General features: G+C 37.5%; 1 protein-coding gene across 2 annotated transcripts in view; it reads left to right on the forward strand.

The window, feature by feature from the left end:
- The window catches only part of LOC306877578 (atrial natriuretic peptide receptor 1-like), a 48997-nt gene that overhangs the window by 19796 nt on the left and 6189 nt on the right, over positions 1-23012 (forward strand). For both annotated transcript variants that reach the window (XM_079429421.1, XM_079429422.1), the window contains exons 5-19: positions 908-1043; positions 7174-7268; positions 10804-10939; positions 11019-11103; positions 11211-11331; positions 11473-11547; positions 12212-12289; positions 12616-12720; positions 13243-13314; positions 13455-13614; positions 13776-13931; positions 20917-21085; positions 21280-21426; positions 21514-21637; positions 21724-21792. In XM_079429421.1, coding sequence (XP_079285547.1) covers positions 908-1043; positions 7174-7268; positions 10804-10939; positions 11019-11103; positions 11211-11331; positions 11473-11547; positions 12212-12289; positions 12616-12720; positions 13243-13314; positions 13455-13614; positions 13776-13931; positions 20917-21085; positions 21280-21426; positions 21514-21637; positions 21724-21792 — 1728 coding nt within the window. The remainder of the gene's footprint in view (positions 1-907; positions 1044-7173; positions 7269-10803; positions 10940-11018; positions 11104-11210; positions 11332-11472; positions 11548-12211; positions 12290-12615; positions 12721-13242; positions 13315-13454; positions 13615-13775; positions 13932-20916; positions 21086-21279; positions 21427-21513; positions 21638-21723; positions 21793-23012) is intronic.

Here is a 23012-nt window from a genome sequence, read left to right on the forward strand (position 1 = left end):
TGCAATGCACTTTTGCTCTCTTTCTTCAAAAATCATGCTGCATCGGTAAAGGTTGAATGTAATTATATATCTCTATGAATGTTTGAGGCCCAGAATATGAAATTAATGTGAGGTACACATGCAAATTTCTGGTCAAACGGATTTAAGATTCACAGCGTCCATCAGGAGACTAAAGTTCATGCGTTTTAATGTAGGAAAATGTGTTTGTAGTTATGGAGCTCATGTGTATGATGCATTTTTTCTGTTAATGTGTGTTCTGCTTATTGAATTTAATAGAGTTGGGAACAAATAATATGCAAGTAGAGGAGTAATTTAGTTCAGTTCAGGATCTTCATCTTTATTTCACTGTGCATCTCAAAACAATATACATAAAAACACATTCACATAGACGTGAGAGAAAACAGGGCTTGTTGAGCCATTTCACGGGGTGTTTAAGATGAACTTCTGAGAAGAACTCTGGATGTTTATTTGTCTGAGGCTTTGTGGATTTTCCCCTCAGCGTGGATTCTAATTGAGAGGCCTGAGTCTCAGATCAGTCTTTAAGTGACAGGGGATGAAAAGAACTCTTTTCCAGTGATTGTGCTTTGAAAAAGCAAGTCCCTCATCAGTTCTGTTCATTTGCATGTAAATGGGTCTCTGCGGGGGTAAAATGGTCAGAATGGATAGGGAGAAAAGATTAAAAGATGAAGCACTTTACCCTGTGCCTCACTTTAATTTTTCATTTGTGGCAAATATTTGATAAAAGATTCAGATCAGATCAGGTATATTTAAAAAAATCAACAGAATAATAACATCCTATGTAGGATTTGTGTCGAGAAAATCAATCTAACACGTCCATCAGGACCAGCCCAGTTATGATTATGAATTTGCTCATCTTTGTATTCATTTGTGTGTTTGATTCTTTCAGATGAACATCATCTCAGGTGGTTTCTATGATGGTCTGATGTTGTACTGCAGTGCTCTAAATGAGAGTCTTGCAGAAGGACATGGTCGACCTTCAGGAGAGTCTGTCACAAAGAGAATGTGGAACCGGACTTATTATGGTGAGCACATGATCTAACTGAAACCCAAAATCCAGACCATGAGCTAAGAATTTGGTAAGTTGAGAGTGACTCTTGAAGAACCAGCATCACATCCTCTTGTGCCACTGTTTGAAGAATTTATCTTCCAGAATCTGGCCGTGAGTTTTAGGAGCTCATTTAGGAGCTCACGTATCAGTGGTACAAGAGGATGTGATGCTGGTTCTTCAAGAGTCACTCACAACTTATCTGTCCATAAAGCCAAAACAAAATCAGTCTTCATGTATTTCACAACACTTCAGCATGTTATTCTTATTAAGTGAGGGCCATTTTAAAGAATTGTTTGCTTAAGCAAAGTCTCTGAGAACCTGACACATTGCACTTGTGGAGACTCCAGGAAGGTTGCAGTTCTGGAAAATGATGGCGCTGGAGACTGGTTTCTCACCTAATTCTTCACATTAATTCTTAATTCTTTTGCAGTTAACGTGTCTTTTCTTCTCCGCCTGTTTTTTCTGACCGTGCTGACCCAATGAGCATTTCGCTGCCCAATGGTCATGCCTTAACTTTGCTAATTCTATTATTGCATTAGTATTGCATCCTTCTCATGGGCATTTAATAATTTTTTTACTTTTATTCTTGAGTTCAATCTCTGGCTCATTTTATCTGTAAAAGAAAACCTGCCTAATAATTCTGCACACCTGAAATAAGGAGTTTTTGACTTTCAGCCTTCATGGACAATTATATATCACTTATAAATGATTAAATACAAAATTCAGCAAATTTCTAATATTCTAGTACTTGGTATGTTCTCCAGAACTTTAAGTACTGCTCTGACCGTTCTTGGCACTGAGTGTACAAGTTCATGACAAATTTTCACATCTGTCCTGTTAAACTCTTGGAGGACAAGCTCCTTAAATGCTCTGGTCTTTAATGGGGAGTTTTGCTCAGCTCGTTTCTACAGAATCCCCCACAGCTGCTCAAGAGCGTTAAGATTGAGTGAAATACATGTCCACTGAAGGATTTTTACCTTGGAAGAATGAATATCTTCATTGTCATGCTGAAAAAATGCAGGGAATGAGGGGAGGGTAGCATCTTCTGTTTCAAGTTTTTGTATTCCATCACACAGTGGTGTGTGAATTCATGACAGCGTTGATAAAGCACAACTCCCTCACACCTTCAGCACTCATTCATCCCTATATAAAATCTTTACTACCACTGAACGTCACTGTGGGTACCAACCAAGCACTTCTCGCTGTTCTCCTCCTTTAGCAACACCAGAACATTTTGGATGCTTTTGAATCCGAAATGATTGACTTGGTCTCTTGAGACCAGAGTATGGATTCCCAGAAGTCTTTGCGCTTTCTTTGCTGTTGCCTATTCTCCATTTAGAATTTGAATAAAAGTTCAATTTTTCATGGACTGGACAACATATTATATGTCAGAATAGATGTGCATGAAGGCAAAGCACCCTCACTAGTTTCAGAAGCACCGACAGTGATTTGATTTTGGAACAGAGCATCCTTCCGGAGCTCTACGGTGGGACTCGAGACCGGTCTGTAGCGCAGTTGTCTTTCCTTCCCTCTTTCTTTCTTTTTCTTTCTTATATATATGTATATATGGGTTGCGTCAATTTAAAAAGAAAAAAATAGGGTCGCTCTTAAAAAAAAGTTTGAAAACCACTGGTCTAAAGGACATGGTTCCTTTTTCACAATTGTTTAAGTTTTCATTAGTCATGTAGTGTTCATTGTTCCTTGTCATATCACATCCTTCAAATAGCACCTTGCCTGTCAACATATTGTCAACACACAGTGCTTTTTTTTAGCATTTCACAGAATTCAATGCATGATTCTGCTCAATTACAGCCAGTTCCATGAAATATTGCGCAAATATATTATTTGCTTCCAGATCAACCAACTTATTTAGACTAACAAACATTGTCCATTAAACATTTGCACAGTGGGGACTAAAACTCTGACACAATATTGAAATTATTATATCTTTTTGTTTAAATCTAGAATGTTGAACAGGAATTCTACGCTATTTCTTGATTACTAATTAAAAACACATTTGTGAACTAGAGTAAAGTTTAGTTAAGAGTTTGTCTATGTCTTGGTTGAAAATCTTAAATAATGTCCTGTCTTTTAGAGACAAAGAGCCTTGGAAGTTGTCCTCTCTTTTAGAAGCAAACTGTGCATGATAAAGATAAATAATTACAAGTCAAAGTTCTGTTTTATGTTAATTTAAAATTTGTATAAACAAAAGATCTGTTGGCTAAAGGATGCATTTGGCATTCAGTGCAACAAACAAGTTGGCAATTCAAACGACAATTCTTGAGAGAACTCTAACTGAAATGTCATGTTTTTTATTTTTTATTTTTACAAGATAAAACCAATTACACATAAAATGCCATTTTAGAAGCATTTATAAGATTTCTTCTATTATCATCCAACCATACACTCATGCATCCTCCCGTCACTTTATATCTGATCCCAATCTACAGTATTTGACTTCCCTTAAATTATTCTAAAATCAGCAGGTGTCCTGTTGCCATGGATCTGCTTCAAATAAAAAGAGGTTACATGGTTGGCTTGCCCACCCACGCACAGAGCCATGTTTCTGGAGACGTTTGACCAAAGCTAGTGGTCTGAAAGGGATAGACCACCCCAAGAGCCAGACTCAGACTCATTCATGCATGCACAGCAGCTTTTCCTGCTGATGTCCTTCTGTTACATTTGATTTGGAATAAACTGGACAATAAAACTCACAACAGAATAGTTGTCAATGAAGTAAAAATGTGAAACTTTCACAAAGGAAATTTAAAAATAATTTTTTATCAAATACTTTATGTGATTTGTGATAATGGCCAACTGGCTGCATCGGCTAGTCACAAAAGAAATAAATACGTCAACATTCAATATTTTTAATTGAAATTTGGGTTGAAATTATTTTGTAATTTTACATGTATGTTATCTTAAAGCTATAGGAGGAGAACAGATTTAGTTAAGTTTAGATATCACCATAATTTGGGGAACTTTAAAGCCATTGTGTGTGAACTTTCTAAAATATGGAAGAGAGAAGTTTAGACATCTGAGGGAATTTGCAGAGCATTATAGGCAATTTGTCCATAATAATGATGTAAATAAATTGACATCCCCTTACATTTGTGACACTTACGATTATTCTTATCCTTACAATATCTTACTATTTTATGTAGGACTTGACAGTAAGCAACTTGAGTTTAGCTTGCATGTCAATAAGAAACTCCAAGTTTGACATCTCAGCTGAAACCCAAACATCTTGTAAAAGCACCGCTAGTACTGTATTTACTTTTGTTTTAATCTCAGAATATTTTGGAAGTTCTTTGAATTTTGGCTTGAACTTCTGTAACCAAATCTGATTTTCTTTTAACATTTGGGGGTGCTCAGTGTGTACACTTTTGGCAAACCTGGCATACTAGACAGTGATAACATTCTTATTCATGCTGTAATAGCAAAACATCACTCGCAGAAGATCTGCTCAGGCGATGCAGAATGTGTGACATTCAATAGACTTTATTTGGCTGCTAACTGCAATTAGGGCTTGCTCTTGATCCAGCTAGTACAGTTATATCCTGTAATCCTATCTCCTAAAGACTGCACTTACAAACTTGGGCACACAAGGGTTTTACAGCAATATGAAGCCACTGAAAGCCACGGAAGCACAAGAATGTTCTACATACTTGTTCTGCCTTTTATATGACATTTGAAAGGGGAAGTAGACTTTCTTTAGTTTGCTTCTAAAATCATTCATTCTCTTTATTGTAAAGATAATGAAATCCTTTTCAGATCTATTGATTGAGTGCATATTCAGTTACATTGTGCAAGTTTGCACAGCTGACTCAGAAAAGGACTGACTCAATGGATCAAATTAGTAATCTCTTCCAACTGCCCATTATTTCATGCACCTTTAACAATTTCTTAGAACTTAGTATCTTTTCTTGTTTTGCTCATTTTTATGACTATTGTTTTTTGCTCACCTGTGATGGTAATGTATCAGGTTAAAGATAATAATAGAAAAATTAATTGAGATAAATTAGATAAATCAGTAGTTGATGTAAAATACTTCACTGTAGCATAGGCTATATTTACATTACGTCTAATACTTTCTACAAATTTTCAAAAACATTTTGCTAATTGTTTTCCAATTATAATTCTTGCATACAACTCTTGCTTTTACGGGCTCATATTAATTTATTTAAAAAATATAATTTATTACCACAGGACTGTTAAAAATGAACTAATAAAAGCAAAAAGTTAAAACGGAAATTATGCTGTTTTCTATATATATTCATCTTTATCAAGGTATATATAAATGGTATATATATATATAAAATAATTCCAAAAAGTAATTTTATACACATAGAATATACTGTTTTCCATATATATTCATTTGAGGTTTAACCTAAAATGTTAATTTTGATATAAAAAAATATTTGTTTCATTAAATGTTAAGTTTTAATACAGCTATAAAATAACTCCAAGTTAAGTGCATTAATAAATACACTTTTGCTTGAAAATTATGGTATCAGACGCAAAACGTAATTTGCGGACTGTTTTTTTTATTGATGCTTCCAGCAAAGGTCATTCTCAGAATTTAGACACAACCTCATCTATATTATTTAGGTAAATAACAAAGTTTACAAGGCATAAATACAGACGTCAACATCATAGGAGATGGGACATATGTTTTTGCTTACTTTATTCAAATGAGTCCTGTTTTTCCTGCTTTCAGCATTAATCTGTATTTACATTTTCATTCCTGTATGCTGTACTCAGGCAGTTTCCTGTACTTCCTGCTGAGGTAGTCATAACACTACAATAAATGACCTGTCTTCAATTCAAATGACTCAAACTAACATTACACGTACACTCATTACTTTATTTTGATTACATGGTGCAAACACATACTCTCTCTGTCTATCCATATACGTGTCTGTGTGTAATGTAATTTCTGAGCTGAATTTAATATCATCTAAAATAGTCTGTATGTCCTCTGAGAGAATGTTGGCTGGAGATGTTAAGTGTCAATGTTCAGAGATATTTCCCTTTATCCTTCAAAGGGAAATATGTGCCAAAACATTTTTCACAATCTGAATACAATTTGCACAAGATGGGCAGTTATGGTCCACTAACTGTCTATGTATGTGTCCATTCCTTTTATAACTCATGCAGGCTTATTAAAGCTATCCTTATCATCAGCCAATGTGAGGACATCTCTCTCTTCCTTTCTCCCTCTCTCTCCAATGGCTTTGACATTTCCAGTCTGATAAAGCTTAAGCTTTTCATATCAGTCTAAATGTCACTGTGTGTTTCCTCAGAGCTGGACTCGGCCTCTATCTGTAGCCCATTTAAAGAGGTGAGTGGCCTCCACAGGAAATTACAGCCCAATGACCCTCATTGGCAGATGGGCACAGCCAGAAGCTTTTCAAGAGACTCAATCAGATTTGATTGAACACTTGTTGTATACACATTCACTGTGTGTGGATTGATTTACTATGTGTGATTATAATCACTTTGATTACTCATAATGTGACAAAGTAGTTGGTATGTGATGTTAATGTCTTCGTAGAATTATAGCTCACTTCTGAGATAGTCCAACCAAAAATGAAAATTGTGTCAATATGCTCACCCTTATGTCATTCTGAAATTTGTATATCTTTCTTTTTTTGAATATAAAAAAGATATTTTGAAGAATGTTGGTAACCAAACAGTTTTGGTTCCGGTAGACTTCCATTATATGGACAAAAAACAATGGAAACTAAAAATGTTTGATTACCAACATTCTTCAAAACATTTTTTTTTGTTCCACAGAAGAAAGCAAGTCATACTGCTTTAAAACGACATGAACCTGTGTAAATGATGACAGAATTGAAATTTTTGGGGTGAACTATCCCTTCAAGGATTTGATCGTTTGTTTAAATGATCATTTTAGGTATGGGTCTCCTGCTTAATGTGGTTGAACTTTATATTCAGATTTAAATGTTGGAGTATGTCAAAGTTTACACCTCACTTTTACAAAGCTAATGTTTTTTTTTTTTTGGTGAATTTTGGTGGTCCTGATGTGAATTTATTGCAATGAGCTCTATAACACACTCTTTGTCACTTGGTTTTCCCAGGTGTCACTGGTCTGGTGCAGATTGATGAGAATGGAGACAGAGAGACTGATTTTGCCCTGTGGGACATGACTGACACGAACAGTAGCAACTTTCAGGTCAGTGGTAATCACGTACTTGCGTTGTCTCACAGTTTTGTCATTTTGTTACTGATATTCTCAAATTAGGTATTTTAGTAGGGGTAATTTGCATTTATTTTTTTATTAACCACTGGGGCTCCATGTTTTTATTTTAAAATATGTGTGTATTATTAATTCATTTTTTCTTCTCCTTCTTCATCTTCTTAATTTATTTTTATGTATTTTATACAAACGATTCGTGCCACCTTACTTTGAATAGCAATTATGCTTCTGTTGTTAGTAATAGACAGATTAAATGCAATCTCATTCTTGTTGCAGCAGTTATGTGTGTGTGTGTATCATCCAAACAGTTTTGCCTTTGTTACAGGCTAATGAATTAAAATTTAACAGCTGAATTTCAAAACCAAGTGGCAGATTGGAGGCATAAATTTAAAACCAAAGCCCCCCCACACAAACCCTCCTTTCTGAAAGGCATTTGATTGGTAATTGGGAGGCCAGGCTGTAGGAAGGTTAATTAGAGGATACATATTCAGTCATGGGAATGTTTTGTTTGTGTGTGTGAGTGAGTACAAGATAGATGATGAATAGATATCAAAGATCTCAGCTGCTCTCTGAATGAAGCTTGTCCTTGTCATTTTTTCTTAAATACTGTCCTTTTTCAGTTTAACATTTTTGATTGATGTTACTGCCATTAATTTTGGGGATACCAAAAATGAAAATTTTGTCATTAATTACTTACCCCCATGACGTATCCTTGTGGCGCGGCTGACACAGAAGAGAGTACGCTGCTTGCATCCAGCGGATACTCTCCAAAATGTTGAGTAAAGTCATTGTTGAATAAAGTCATTGTTTTATTTTCGTCGCTTCATTAAATTCAGATTGAACCACTGATGGCAGATGGACTATTCTGATGATGCTTTTCATATTTTTATGGACCTTGACAGTGCAATTTACTATGCAGTCTATGGGACAGTCACAAATCTCCCGGTTTTCATCCTAAATATCTTAAATTGTGTTCTGAAGACGAACAAATCTTTTACGGGTTTGGAACGACATGGGAGTAAGTGATTGACAAAATTTTCATTTTGGGGTGGAGTAACCCTTTAACAAGCTATTTGTTCACTTTGCTTTTGCTTTCTGTGAGTTTAAAGAAATCGCATTATGAGAAGATTTTTTTCTATTGTGTTGATGTCAAGGGGTCAAGGTTCAGTTAGCCGCAGGCTGATCCCCACAACATCAAAAATTTCAGGTTTTACTATCTTGTTGTGGGGACATTTGGTCCACAATGTAGCATAAACAAGTACACACACACACAAACATCTTTCACTATTGACAGACATTGAAAATTGAAAAATGTGTGTGTGTGTGTGTGTGTGTGTGTGTGTGTGTATATATATATATATATATATATATATATATATATGTGTATATGTGCATTATCTCACAGAAGTGAGTACACCCCTCACATTTTTGTAAATATTTTATTATATCTTTTCATGTGACAACACTGAAGAAATGACACTTTGCTACAATGTAAAGTAGTGTGTACAGCTTGTATAACAGTGTAAATTTGCTGCCCCCTCAAAATAGCTCAACACATAGCCATTAATGTCTAAACCACAAAAGTACTGGCCACAAAATAATGTAAAATAAAATAATGTCTGGCCACAAAAGTACACCCCTAAGTGAAAATGTCCAAATTGGGCCCAAAGTGTCAATATTTTGTGTGGCCACCATTATTTTCCAGCACTGCCTTAACCCTCTTGGGCATGGAGCTCACCAGAGCTTCACAGGTTGCCACTGGAGTCCCCTTCCACTCCTCCATGACGACATCGTGGATGTTAGAGACCACCTTCCGTTTGAGGATGCCCCACAGATGCTCAATAGGGTTTAGGTCTGGAGACATGCTTGGCCAGTCCATCACCTTTACCCTCAGCTTCTTTAGCAAGGCAGTGGTCGTCTTGGAGGTGTGTTTGGGGTCGTTATCATGTTGTAATACTGCCCTGTGGCCTAGTCTCTGTTTCAGTATGTCACAGTACATGTTGGCATTCATGGTTCCCTCAATGAACTGTAGCTCCCCAGTGCCGGCAGCACTCATGCAGCCCCAGACCATGACACTCCCACCACCATGCCTGACTGTAGGCAAGACACACTTGTCTTTGTACTCCTCACCTGGCTGCCGCCACACACGCTTGACATCATCTGAACCAAATAAGTTTATCTTGGTCTCATCAGACCACAGGACATGGTTCCAGTAATCTATGTCCTTAGTCTGCTTGTCTTCAGCAAACTGTTTGCGGGCTTTCTTGTGCATCATTTTTAGAAGAGGCTTCCTTCTGGGACGACAGTGTGCGGCGTATGGTCTGAGCACTGACAGGCTGACCCCCCACCTCTTCAACCTCTGCAGCAATGCTGGCAGCACTCATACGTCTTTTTCCCAAACACATCCTCTGGATATGATGCTGAGCATGTGCACGCGACTTCTTTAGTCGACCATGGCGAGGCCTGTTCTGAGTGGAATCTGTCCTGTAAACCGCTGTATGGTCTTGGCTACCGTGCTGCAGCTCAGTTTCAGGGTCTTGTCAATCTTCTTATAGCCATCTTTATGTAGAGCAACAATTCTTTTTTTCAGATCCTCAGAGAGTTCTTTGCCATGAGGTGCTATTTTGAACTTCCAGTGACCAGTATGAGAGAGTAAGAGCGATAAAAACAAATTTAACACACCTGCTCACCATTCACACCTGAGACCTTGTAACACTAATGAGTCACATGACACCGGGTAAAGAAAATGGCCATTTGCGCCCAATTTGGACATTTTCACTTAGGGGTGTACTCAATTTTGTGGCCAGCGGTTTAGACATTAATGGCTATGTGTTGAATTATTTTGAGGGGACAGCAAATTTACACTGTTATACAAGCTGTACACTCACTACTTTACATTGTAGTGTCATTTCTTCAGTGTTGTCACATGAAAAGATATAATAAAATATTTACAAAATAAAATATTTACAAAAATGTGTGTATGTATGTATGTATGTATGTATTTTCGATGCATATATTTGCTAAAAATTTATTACTTCAGCATTTAGCTGTATTTTTACAAGTCTCAGGGGCGCCTATTTTATTGTATCTTAAAATGTAATTTATTCTTGTGATGGCAAAGGTGATTTTTCAGCAACCATTGCTTCAGTCTTCAGTGTCACAAGAAACATTTCTTCTTTTTTGCAACGTTATACATGTTTTTATTGTCATATTTGATCAATTTAATGCATCCTTACTGAATAAAATTAATTTCTTTCAAAAAAGGAAAAGATCGTTACAGACCCTAATCTTTTGAACGGAACTATAAATATCCTTCAAACTAATAGACATGAACTAAAAGCCACAATTTTAATTTAATTTTTGGTCTTAAAGGTATTGCAACAAGTCTAACATGTTTGTGTAACATGTCTGGTGTTTCTTTCAATTTACAATTAGAATTAAATTTATTATATAAATAAAATTATATTTCTCCATTGCGTTTGTTCTCTTTTTGCTTATATGTGTGCTGCAGATTGTAGCGGTGTATAATGGCACACAGAAGCAGATGAAGATTCTTCCTGGGATGGCTATCCAGTGGCCAGGTGGCAACATTCCCTGGGATGTGCCCCTCTGTGGCTTTAAGAACGACAACCCTGCGTGTCATGAACGTGGGTATCATACATTAGTTCTGCAGTCCAACTGCTTACCTACATCTCACTATCCTTCACTTTCCCTCTTAATGTTTAGGAACCATTGCAATGCACCAGATGATTTCCATTGTGCTTTTCCTCATCCTCGTCATCATCTTCACTGTGACTGTGTTTATATACAGGTGAGAGCTAGCTAGATGATTCTGATACCTGACCAGTTATTTATAAATGTGATTTTGTTCTGTAAATATGGCTGCATTTAAAACACATACTGTATGTACACACACAGAAAGCTGAAGCTGGAGAAGGAGTTAGTCGCTCAGTTATGGAGAATTGCTTGGGAGGACATTCAGATGAGCAATCTGGAAAAGGCCATGAGGAGCACCGGGAGCAAACTCACACTTTCTCTAGTAAACACAGAGACAGTACACTACATAGTGCACACTCATATTTTTTAAATGTCTTCTCCAGCTTTCATTTAAATAATAATTTGATTCATTATTTATTTAATTATTATCACGGAGTCATTCGATTTCTCTCATTCTCTACAGAGAGGTTCAAACTATGGATCACTGCTGACAGCTGATGGTAATTTCCAGGTGTTTGCTAAGACTGGCTACTTTAAGGTATCATTCTGACAATCTCTGGTTTAAATGTTCACATGGTAACATTTTATTTTAAGGTTCAATTTGGCAACATATTTGGTATAATGAAGTAACAGTGAACAACATTATTTACAGCATTTATTAATTCATTAATAGGTTATGATCATTTAAATGTTCACTGCAAGTTCATGTTTGTTCATGATACATTCAATAATTCATTCAGTAAAGTTGAAATATTAAAAATGTATTAGTAGTAATTAGAATTAACATAGATTAAATGCCTTAGCAGAATTTTTCTTTGTTAGTTTTATGGTACCTGATGCATTAACTAACAATAACAAGTAATCTTATTGTAAATTGTTACCGTTTATATGCATGTTAGAACCTCAAATTAAAAATCTCATCGCAAACATAGCGTGTGTGTGTGTGATTCAGGTATACTCTACATTAGGGGAAAAAATGTCCCACAAAGATGGCAATATCCAAAATCCTTGTGGGGACATTTTTTGGTTCTCATGAGGAAACAATGAGAAGTTTTGTGTGAGGGCTAGTTTTAGGGATAGGGGTAGGGTAAGTGGATAGAAAATACATTTTATACAATATAAAAACCATTATGTCTATGGGATGTCCCCATAAAACATGGAAACCCAACATGTGTATGTGTTTGTGCTTGCTTCTTCGCCAGGGAAACCTTGTGGCCATTAAATACATCAGCAGAAAGCGCATCGAGTTAACGAGGAAAGTGTTGTTTGAACTGAAGCATGTGAGTGTGTCATACTGTTATTTTGCTCTACTGAAGAATTATTCTGCAAATCCAATTATAATCATTCCGATAGATTCACAAACAACTGACTACACTGTAAAACAAATTTTTTTGAAGTTGTAAATAAAATTGAAAAAAATTTCAAGTTAAATTCAGTGTAACTTACGATTACTTTGTAATTAATTGTGAAATTTACTAGCAATTTCTGAGTGAAAAGAACTGTTTCTACACCAGTTTATATTCTATATAGTTGTAGTGTTTTGTTTTAAAATATTTGTAAGGATATACTGTGAATTAAAAAATAATAGTGTGTGTTTTTTCTCTAGATGAGAGATGTGCAGAATGAGCATTTGACCCGTTTTATCGGCGCCTGCATCGATCCACCCAACATCTGCATCGTCACAGAATATTGCCCTCGAGGCAGCCTGCAGGTACAGATGCTCGTGATCCATGATGTTTTCTCTCCTCCAACCTTAAACCTATCAGTTACTCTAAAACTATCCTTTTGATGACATGCTGTGCCAAACTCATGCATCAATATGAAAATGTGGAAGACCTCAGGTTGGCGAAATTACAGATGAAACAATGTGGAAATGTCCTGAATGCAGAATTACCAGTCTAAAAGTGTGGTCACATTAGTGACATTTCACAGTCAGAAAAGGTCCATTATCAGTTGTGCCGTGATGTATGAATCACAGCTCACACAGAATTGACTGTCATACCAAATAATTTATGACATATTTATACAGTAGAATATCACATATTCTACTGTTAGAACAATACTTTTTTCTTGGCCATTTTGGTGGATTTATTAAGTCAGTTTCTCTCAAGCACTTTATTTTAATGTTTTGTTATCTAATCAATGCATCTGTATATTATTAAGTCTAAATACTTGTTGGGCTGTATATGTATGTATATACACTTATATCAGATTTTTCTGCATCTGTGTACAGGACATTTTGGAGAATGAAAGCATCACACTAGACTGGATGTTCAAATATTCACTAGTCAGTGACATAGTAAAGGTAGAGGCCCCTCTCTACTTTCGATGTGAATTTATTTTCTATGATAACTTTCCAAATGTGATTAAATTCATTTTTCTGATTATGCTCTGTCTCTGCCCTCTTGCTTTCTTTTATTCTTTCCAATCTTTCTCTTCACTCAGGGCATGGCTTTCATTCACAACAGTGTGATTGTATCCCATGGCAACCTGAAATCATCCAACTGTGTGGTTGACAATCGTTTTGTGCTAAAGATCACTGACTATGGGCTGTCCAGCATCAGAACAGAGTCAGACACGGAGGACGCCTACTCTTATTATGCACGTCAGTCATGTGACCTTTCAGCTTTGTCATTTTGTATCAGTTTGACTGAAGTGGCAACGATTTCCACAACACGCATACATACAAACCTCAGTCACGGACTATGTTGTTCACTGTCAGTCCCCTGTCTGTGTTTGTGTGCATCTGCATACGCCTGTGTGTAGGTAAGCTGTGGATGGCTCCAGAGCTGTTGAGAATGGAGTGCTTTCCTCCTGGAGGCACACAGAAGGGTGACATCTACAGTTTTGCCATTGTCCTTCAAGAGGTGGCTCTGCGGAGTGGAGTCTTTTACCTGGAGGGAGACTCGCTTAGCCCCAAAGGTCAGAGATCCAATCTTATCAATACATGTCATAAATTACATGTTTAGCCTAAATCTGCCCATCTCCAGCCTGTTTTGACCTTATATCCTAAACCTTAAACATTTACTCACCCTCACGTTGCTTAAAGGGGACCTATTATGCTCCTTTTTTACAAGATGTAAAATAAGTCTCTGATATCCCCAGAGTGTGTATGGGAAATTTTAGCTCAAAATACCCCACAGATAATTTTTTAGAGCTTGTTAAAATTGCCACTTTTAGGGTGTGAGCCAAAACGCTCTGTATTTGAGTATGTTGCTTTAATGCCAAAGAGCTGGTGCTCCCAGAGAAGAGGGCGGAGCTTCAAGAGCTCAAGCTCCGCATTAGCAGTGCTAGCCTTTGCAAATAAACATTCCCCTATTAGTACAAGCCTCATCTTTACAGAAAACGTACTCTGTTTCAAAGTCAGTCATCTGATTGTACTGTGCATAATAAATTTGCGTTTGTGCATTACACAGACGGGGAGCACGGCAGGATAAAAATAACACTCGTGATTATGAGCTCAACAAACTCAAGCGATCGGCTCACATTGCTTTCATATGCAACTTGTAACTACTACATTTCTATTCACAATCATTCATGAAGGCAGCACCATTGAAAACAGACAGAGATAATGGTAGCTTTAGCATCATTAGCCTTACAGATTTTTTTTCCCGGGACATTTCCTTAGACAATGAAACTTTACCACAGTGTCCTCAGCGGCTCAGATGGAGGGAGTCTATGGAGACTCCAACACTTTCAACACTTGAAATGCCTCTTTGGCGGAGTCGGACCGCAGCTTCTCACTCAGGGCTGTTTATGTTTATAGGGCAGCGTCACAAATGGGTGGGACTTTTTCCCTCTGTGACGTGAACAGAGGGAGAATCTGAAACAGCTCTTTTTGAGAGACTGTTTATGATTTTTTTTTTTAGATAAAAAAAAAAACGAGTGAGTGGATTTTTACCATTATAGGCTGGTTGTTTTCACACACTGCCACACAACTGCGTTCAAACACCTTATAAAAGTGATTTTTGCATAATAGGTCCCATTTAAAACTTGTATGACTTTCAATAAACCAAAACAAAATATCCATACAATTAAAGTCAGTGGGTTCCAGTATTGTTTTGGACCCAAGTAATTCTTATGTATAGACAAAAATAGTTGAAATATATAGCTGAAAAATAGCTGCTGTACTTCAAAATATCTTCTTTTGTTTTTCCACAAAAGAAAGAAAGTCATACAGGTTTGGAACTATGCAGTTCTTTCAAACTTCATAAACATGCAAAAGCATCATAAAAGCAATCCATATGACTCATCAGGTCTTCTGAAGTCTTGTGATAGTTTTAGTAAAGAAAAGACTGAAATTTAAGTTGCTATTCACTAATAGTTATTTCCTCCTGTAAACTGCTGACCAGATCATTAAAGGGTTAGTTCACCCCAAAATGAAACTTCTGTCATTAATTCCAAACCTTCGTTCATCTTCGGAACACAAATTAAGATCTTTTTGATGAATTGTGAGAGCTCTCTGACCCTCCATAAACAGCAACACAACTGCAATGTTTCCCAACTCACATTTTATGAAAAAATATCTTAATTTGTGTTCCAAAGATGAACGAAGGTCTTATGGGTTTGGAACGACTTGAGGGTGAGTAATTAATGACAGAATTTTCATTTTTGGGTGAACTATCCCTTTAAGTCAGTAAACAAGATCAGTCTGATTTGTGAATAAATCATTCAATTTTGTGATTCTTTGAAAAGATCTGACTCAAAAGAACTTGATTTGTTCAGGAGTCTGACATGTTACCTCTCTCATAAGCATCTAAAGCCAATGTTGAAATTGTTTTGTGAATAACAACTTTACACTGGAATGCACTACTTGGCTTTTGCTCAGATTTTTGCTTCGATCATCAGTCCAAAGGAGTTGACACTAGTCGTTGAAAGACAGGGTCAGTTTCAGTGGGCAATGGGCAAATTTGTCAGATTTCACCGAAAATCACATGGTTTATGATGGGCACAGACGGATTTTTTTCAGCTTTAGGCTGTGATTCCATCCAGTCAGAGGATATCAAACATGTTAGATATTTTGGAACACATACTGTTTATATTTGTCATGCATAACAAGGTGTATGTCATTCAATTTTGTGATTCTTTGAAAAGATCTGACTCAAAAGAACTTGATTTGTTCAGGAGTCTGACATGTTACCTCTCTCATAAGCATCTAAAGCCAATGTTGAAATTGTTTTGTGAATAACAACTTTACACTGGAATGCACTACTTGGCTTTTGCTCAGATTTTTGCTTCGATCATCAGTCCAAAGGAGTTGACACTAGTCGTTGAAAGACAGGGTCAGTTTCAGTGGGCAATGGGCAAATTTGTCAGATTTCACCGAAAATCACATGGTTTATGATGGGCACAGACGGATTTTTTTTTCTCTCGACGGATGTGGCAGGGACTGAGGACCATCTGTGACTTCGGAAACAAATCCTCCGCGGAGGTGAGAGCAGATCCGTTGCTGGCCGACGAGTTAAACATCTTCTACGGCCGCTTCGATGGCAACGGCGGTGGTGCGTTTCTGCCGACCAGCGCGTCTGGAAGCAACAGGCAGAGCAGCGATGATCCTGTAATCACCGTGTCGGAGGATGAGGTTCGGAGGGCGCTAAAGAGAGTGAACGTCAGGAAAGCAGCCGGACCTGATGGGATAACCGGCCGTGTTCTGAGGTCCTGCGCCGATCAGCTCGCTGGTTTGTTCACTTCTATCTTTAATGAGTCCCTTGCTACCGCCGTGGTTCCCACCTCATTCAAAAAATCCATCATTATCCCTGTGCCAAAGAACAATAAACCCTCTTGCCTGAATGACTATCGCCCAGTTGCCCTCACATCTATAGTCATGAAGGTTTTTGAGAGACTTGTAAAGAGCCACATTTGCTCCTCCATCCCTGATACTCTGGACCCTCTTCGCCCAAACAGATCCACGGACGATGCCATTTCTCACGTTCTCCACTCTTCCCTCACACACTTGGATAGCAACAATGGAAATTATGTAAGGCTGCTATTCATTGACTATAGCTCAGCTTTCAACACTATAGTCCCCATCAAGCTGGCATCTAAACTCACAGACCTCGGCCTAAACTCCTCACTCTGTGACTGGATTCAAGACTTCCTCACCGGCAGACCTCAAGTGGTGAAAGTTGGCCAGTTCACCTCAAACTCCATCACTCTGAACATAGGAGCCCCACAGGGCTGTGTCCTGAGTCCCCTGCTCTACTCTCTCTACACGCATGACTGCGTGTCCTCTCACAGCTCCACATCTATTGTCAAATTCGCTGATGATACTGTGGTTCTGGGCCTCATCTCCAACAACGATGAGACCGCATACTTGGACGAGGTAGAGAGACTCACATCATGGTGCCAGGACAACTGTCTCTCTCTGAATGTGAGCAAAACTAAAGAGCTGATCATGGACTTCAGGAAGAGACAGCAGCAGCCCTACACACCTCTTATGATCAGTGGGACCCCTGTGGAGAGGGTGAGTAGCTTCAAGTACCTCGGTGTAAACATCTCCGAGAACCTGACTTGGACTACACACATCCAAACTCAGGTAAAGAAAGCCAGGCAAAGACTGTACCATCTGCGACAGCTGAGGAAATTCAGGGTCTCACCAGCAATCCTGAAAACTTTCTATTCAGGGACCATAGAAAGTGTATTGACTCAGTGCATCTCAGTGTGGTATGGAAACAGCTCCAATCAGGACTGCAAAGCACTACAGAGAGTTGTGCGCTTAGCTGAGCGCATCTCAGGGTCTGCTCTCCCCTCTCTGCAGGACATCTACCTCAAACGCTGCAAAAATAGAGCTGTCAAAATAATCAAGGACTCAAATCACCCTGGTAACCAGCTATTCACTTTGCTTCCATCTGGTAAGCGCTTCCGTAGCCTGATGGCAAAAACTGAGAGACTTAGGAGGAGCTTCTTCCCCCAGGCCATCAGGCTCCTAAACTCTAACTCTGTGTCATAACATCACTTGACTCCATGTAAATATCACCATATCAATAAGCTATTCATAATTTTTCTCTACCTCATATTGCTGCTATTATATACCCTGTACAACTTTTTTGCACATTATTTTGCACATTCCTCTTAGTACTATTTAAGTCAACAACATACTGACCTGCACATTTATATTTATATTTTTTATCTATCTTTTTATTTTATTCTTTTTATTTTATTTATTTATTTTTTTTTTTTTCTACTTTTCTTCTCTTAATATTTGTATACTTTATAATTGCACTGTCCTTGGAGCGGACCTGACCTACATTTCACTGCTGGTTATACTCTGTATAATTGTGTATGTGACGAATAAAACTCTTGAATAGTTGAATGTTCCTGCATCAGTTTTTTGTGTGTTCAGAATGCCTTGAATGTCTGATAGTGTGTCTCAGTGGTTGTAATGTAAGAGTTTTTCCTCTGTGACCAAATTATAAATTCGGCAACTAAGTGCATGATGGCTAGTGTTTTCAAATCTGTTCAGGTTTGATATTGTGTATTGTATTCCAGCCTTTAAATTTAGTTTCTGTTTCATCTGTTTCTCACGCAAAGCTATCATATGGCTTTAGAACATTGAAAATATTACACACAAGTCAAACTGAACTGATTTTTTCATTATACTTCCATGTCATTTTTCACTCATTTTTCAAGTCTTGTTTTTTTGTGTGTTTTCTATTTAATGAAAAATTCAGATCATTAAGTGTTTTTGCTTCTCTGTGAGATTTGGGATCTGAAACGCTTAATTGTCTGAGAACAGTTTGATGAGGATGAAAAACTTGTTTTTCCGCTTAATTCTAAAATGCTTTAAAATATTGATGCACGGCTCTGCACTCAGAACGCTCACGCAAATTACCCTCAAGAGCATCGGCAGTGACAGAAATCAAAGACGCTAATGAACCAGGTTCTTGAGAGAGGTCAACAAATACACAACCAGACACATACACAAGAATATTCTCATCCTCTCTTTACCACAAACACATCAAAGATGATTCTTTAAACATACGGTATGTATGCATAAGAACATCCTGACACGCTCTTAATTTGTCAGTCCACCCTTTTCACTCAGCTGCCAGTGAGTTTGTCTGAAGAGGAAGACACTTGACATTATCTTGTCATCCTGCTAACATCCTTACACACATTGCATCCCCTGCTTATGCTTCTCTCTTGTTTATAAAGAACAACCCTTAGAGTGTGAAGAGCTCTCATTCATACTTACAAGTTATTTTGTATCAAACCTTTGCATTTTGATGCCATTTGATTGTACAGAGTTGCTAATTGCCATAAAATATGAAAATCATGATGTACTAAAACGTTCCTGAAGTAACGTTCTGAAATGTCTCCGTTGCATCTATAGTTTCCATGTGATAAAATGAAAGCAAAGCTGTATAAATCACTGTCACTTTATATCATTTTCAGAGACACTAAAAGATTCATTTGTTATTGGTCTCTCTCTCACACACACAAATATCCATCCACGATTGTCTCTTTCACTCTCTTTCCCTCTCTAATCTAATTCATGGATTTAATCATGTGATTCAGAATACAGTCCAGAGAGTGATGAGTGTGTGTGTGTGTGTGTGTGTGTGTATGTGTGCTTTTATGTCAAGAAAAGACTTCTGCTACCCCCACAAACACAGATCATGTGCTGTCAGCGTCCCTGGAGCTTGTGATCTCAGCACTATAATCAGAATTGACATAGACGAGGAGATCATATCAATCTTCACACATGCATTTGGGCACCTTGGTAATAAGATTACTGTTGGTGAAAATTACGGTTCTGGACTGGTGAACAAATCAGTCTAGTGTATTCCTGGTCAACCAATCAACCTGGCACCACCGGCACACATATAAATACAAAACACAAAGAAATTGTGTAGCGGTAAAGATGTCCTGAGCTTTGAAGAGCTGTTTCTTATCAGGCCAGATTGTCCGTGAAAAGCCTCAGACGGAGCTGAGAAATGTTGTTTTTGAAATGGAGTGCTACAGCCCACAGCCATTTCTTCCAGGCTTTCAGAGCTGTAAGAGTCTGATGAATAGAGCTGAGAGAGATCAGGAAGAGGATGGGAAACAGAGATAAAACATTGTGGGAGTTTGTGGGAATAGGACTGATGGAAAATGCCCTGATGCAATTGATAGCAGAGAGAAAGCACTTTGACAGGCAAAATGTCTTCAGACTGTTGATAATGTAATTAAAGGAGTAGTTCACCCAAAAAGCTACACTTGCTTTCTTTTATACCCCGGTATTAAAGTTGTAATGTAATGGAAGAAGCAACTGATCTTTTCATCTGTATTTTGACATCCAAGAACAGATTATTGAAAATAAAAAAATTCAGGGCTGGATCTTACTCCATCAGTTGTTGATTGGAAGGAGGCAAATCTGAATGCGACTTATATGACATTTTGATTAAAAATTACAAGGTCAAGAAAAAAAAAAAAGTTGGATTTGTGTATTTAAAGACTAACTTTAACAGTGATCTTAAAAAATTCTCATTGTTTTTTAATGCATTAACTAATTGGAACCTTATTGTAAAGTGTTACCGAAAATGGATTCAGGGAATTTCATGTCGAATTTAAAATCATGGCTGATAACCTGATAATAAATGGCCCAATTTAAAAATTCAGTACTATTTTGTGTTAATAAGTTAAAAATAAAACACTAAAAACTAAAATCACTACAGTGTATGAATAATGTATATTTATTTTAATATTCACTAATGGTTATGTTTATCAGTGTTGTTATTAGTGTTTTCAAAGATGAATTATAAATGAGCATAAGATACCGAAAAAGGTTATCTAAATGTAAAAAAAAAAAAAAGGATATTTAGTGCAAGTAAATGATGACTGAACTTTTATTTTCTGGGTGATCTGTTCCTTTAAGTTCAAAATTTCTCTTTTTCTCTTACTTTTCCTCTCTCTTCCTTGTGTACAGAGATTGTGGACCGTGTAGCTCTGGGTGAATGGCCATATCTACGGCCAACCGTGAACCCTCAGGCCCACAGTGAAGAGCTGGGTCAGCTGATGCAGCGCTGTTGGGCTGAAGAACCATCAGACAGACCGGAGTTCAACCATATTAATGTGTTACTCCGCAAACAGAACAGGTCTGTCCCATTTTGCGCTCCAGTTCTTGCTGGATTGGCTCACTTGTCTAAGTCATTTAACAAACACTTTTATGCATCCTATAGTTCACTAGACAAAGCATCAGTCTATTAGTGTCACCATGCTATAACGTTTTTGTTGAAAATTTACATTCGCCTTATTCTGTTTTTTATCTGTCTCTCATCCTCTTTCTCAGGGAGCACAGAAGTAATATCTTAGATAATCTCTTGTCTCGCATGGAGCAGTATGCTAATAATCTGGAAGAGCTGGTGGAGGAGAGGACTCAAGCCTATCTGGAGGAGAAACGCAAGGCAGAAGCTTTACTCTACCAAATCCTCCCTCAGTCAGTTGACTCACAAAATACACAGCAAATAAACGAATAATGAAATACTTGGCCAAAGCTCATAGGGTTTCATTTCTATTGCGTTAGTTCTGTGGCAGAGCAGCTGAAGAGGGGTGAGACTGTGCAGGCCGAAGCTTTTGACTCTGTCACCATCTACTTCAGTGATATTGTGGGCTTCACGTCCCTGTCGGCAGAGAGCACACCTATGCAGGTATCTTACTCTTAAGCCTGGGAATATTTCTCCTTTGTTTTACTATTTCACTCTGTAAAGATTTTAAGTGGATGTTTCTCCTGCAGGTCGTCACCCTCCTCAATGATCTCTACACCTGCTTTGATGCCATTATAGATAATTTTGATGTTTACAAGGTATTGCCACCTCATATTTGCCCTAGACATCTATATACAGTGTCTTTTGCAAACAATTTTTCACTTATGTATTTTTTTCTTTTCTTGGATTTGACAGTTTTAAGAACTTTTAAGAAGTTAACAACAGTATGTATGTATGTAAATGTATATGTGTGTATATATGTGTGTGTGTGTGTGTGTGTGTGTGTTAGGGGTGTCCCCAACTAAGGATTTTCATAGTCGAATCGGAATTTTCGAATCTTGCCAATAATCGACTGATAGTCGAATCATATATTTGAGGACGGGGCCAAAATACATTACCAAGAATCAAGTCAGACAGTCATAATTACTGACGTTAACACAGAGAGAAAATGTGTAACGGACGCCTCGCAGATAAAAAAAATAATAATGTTTTATGCTTTGATTAAAAGATAGTTAACATTAAACGTCAGCGAAACCCTAAGAATTCACAGCATTTTTTACAATAGTGTTCCCATGATAACGTTATGTATATGGCAGTAGTTATTAATATTCTGCATTTGAGCTGCGCGCGCTGAAGATGACCTGTAGAGTGAAGCATTTGATAGCAGGTTTTTAATCAGTGGGATTTAACATATCTCATATAGAATACGGTTCGTTATTAATACAACATAACGTCAATATTACGACTTATAGGCTATATGCACAAAATGCCCCGACTTTCTTGATTTGCTGGTGCTTTTTCTATTTGCAGCGCGTTGAGCTCTCTCAGCCACCTTAATAAATAATATATACACGATATATATAAACCGGCTGAAATATTTTGAAATCTCTTATACCCTACCTGATCGAAAAAATACAGTCTTTCACTCTGTCTTGTTAAAGATTTAAATCCTTGCTGCCAAAATGCTGGATTAAGTGAAATTTAAATCTATAGGGGTGGTTGGATTTATTCATGCACGTTAAAAACATTTATTAAGAGCTTCTTTCTTTTCAGAATCTTATTTACAACATTATCTTAATAGGCTGTATATTAACTTATTGTGAGAAAACCGGTATTCTATGTGAAATCAGACATTGAGCACCCCCATATAGCCAAAATGGCAAGATCATAACACCCACGCGAATATTCGACTGTGAAATTGGATTCAAATCGGGCTCCTGCTATCGAAGCATCAAATCGTCGACTATTCGGGGTGACCCCTAATATGTGTATATATGTGTATGTATGTGTGTGTGTGTGTGTGTGTACAACCCGAATT

The sequence above is a fragment of the Barbus barbus genome, assembly GCF_936440315.1.
Source record: "Barbus barbus genome assembly, chromosome: 12".
Lineage (NCBI taxonomy): Eukaryota > Metazoa > Chordata > Actinopteri > Cypriniformes > Cyprinidae > Barbus > Barbus barbus.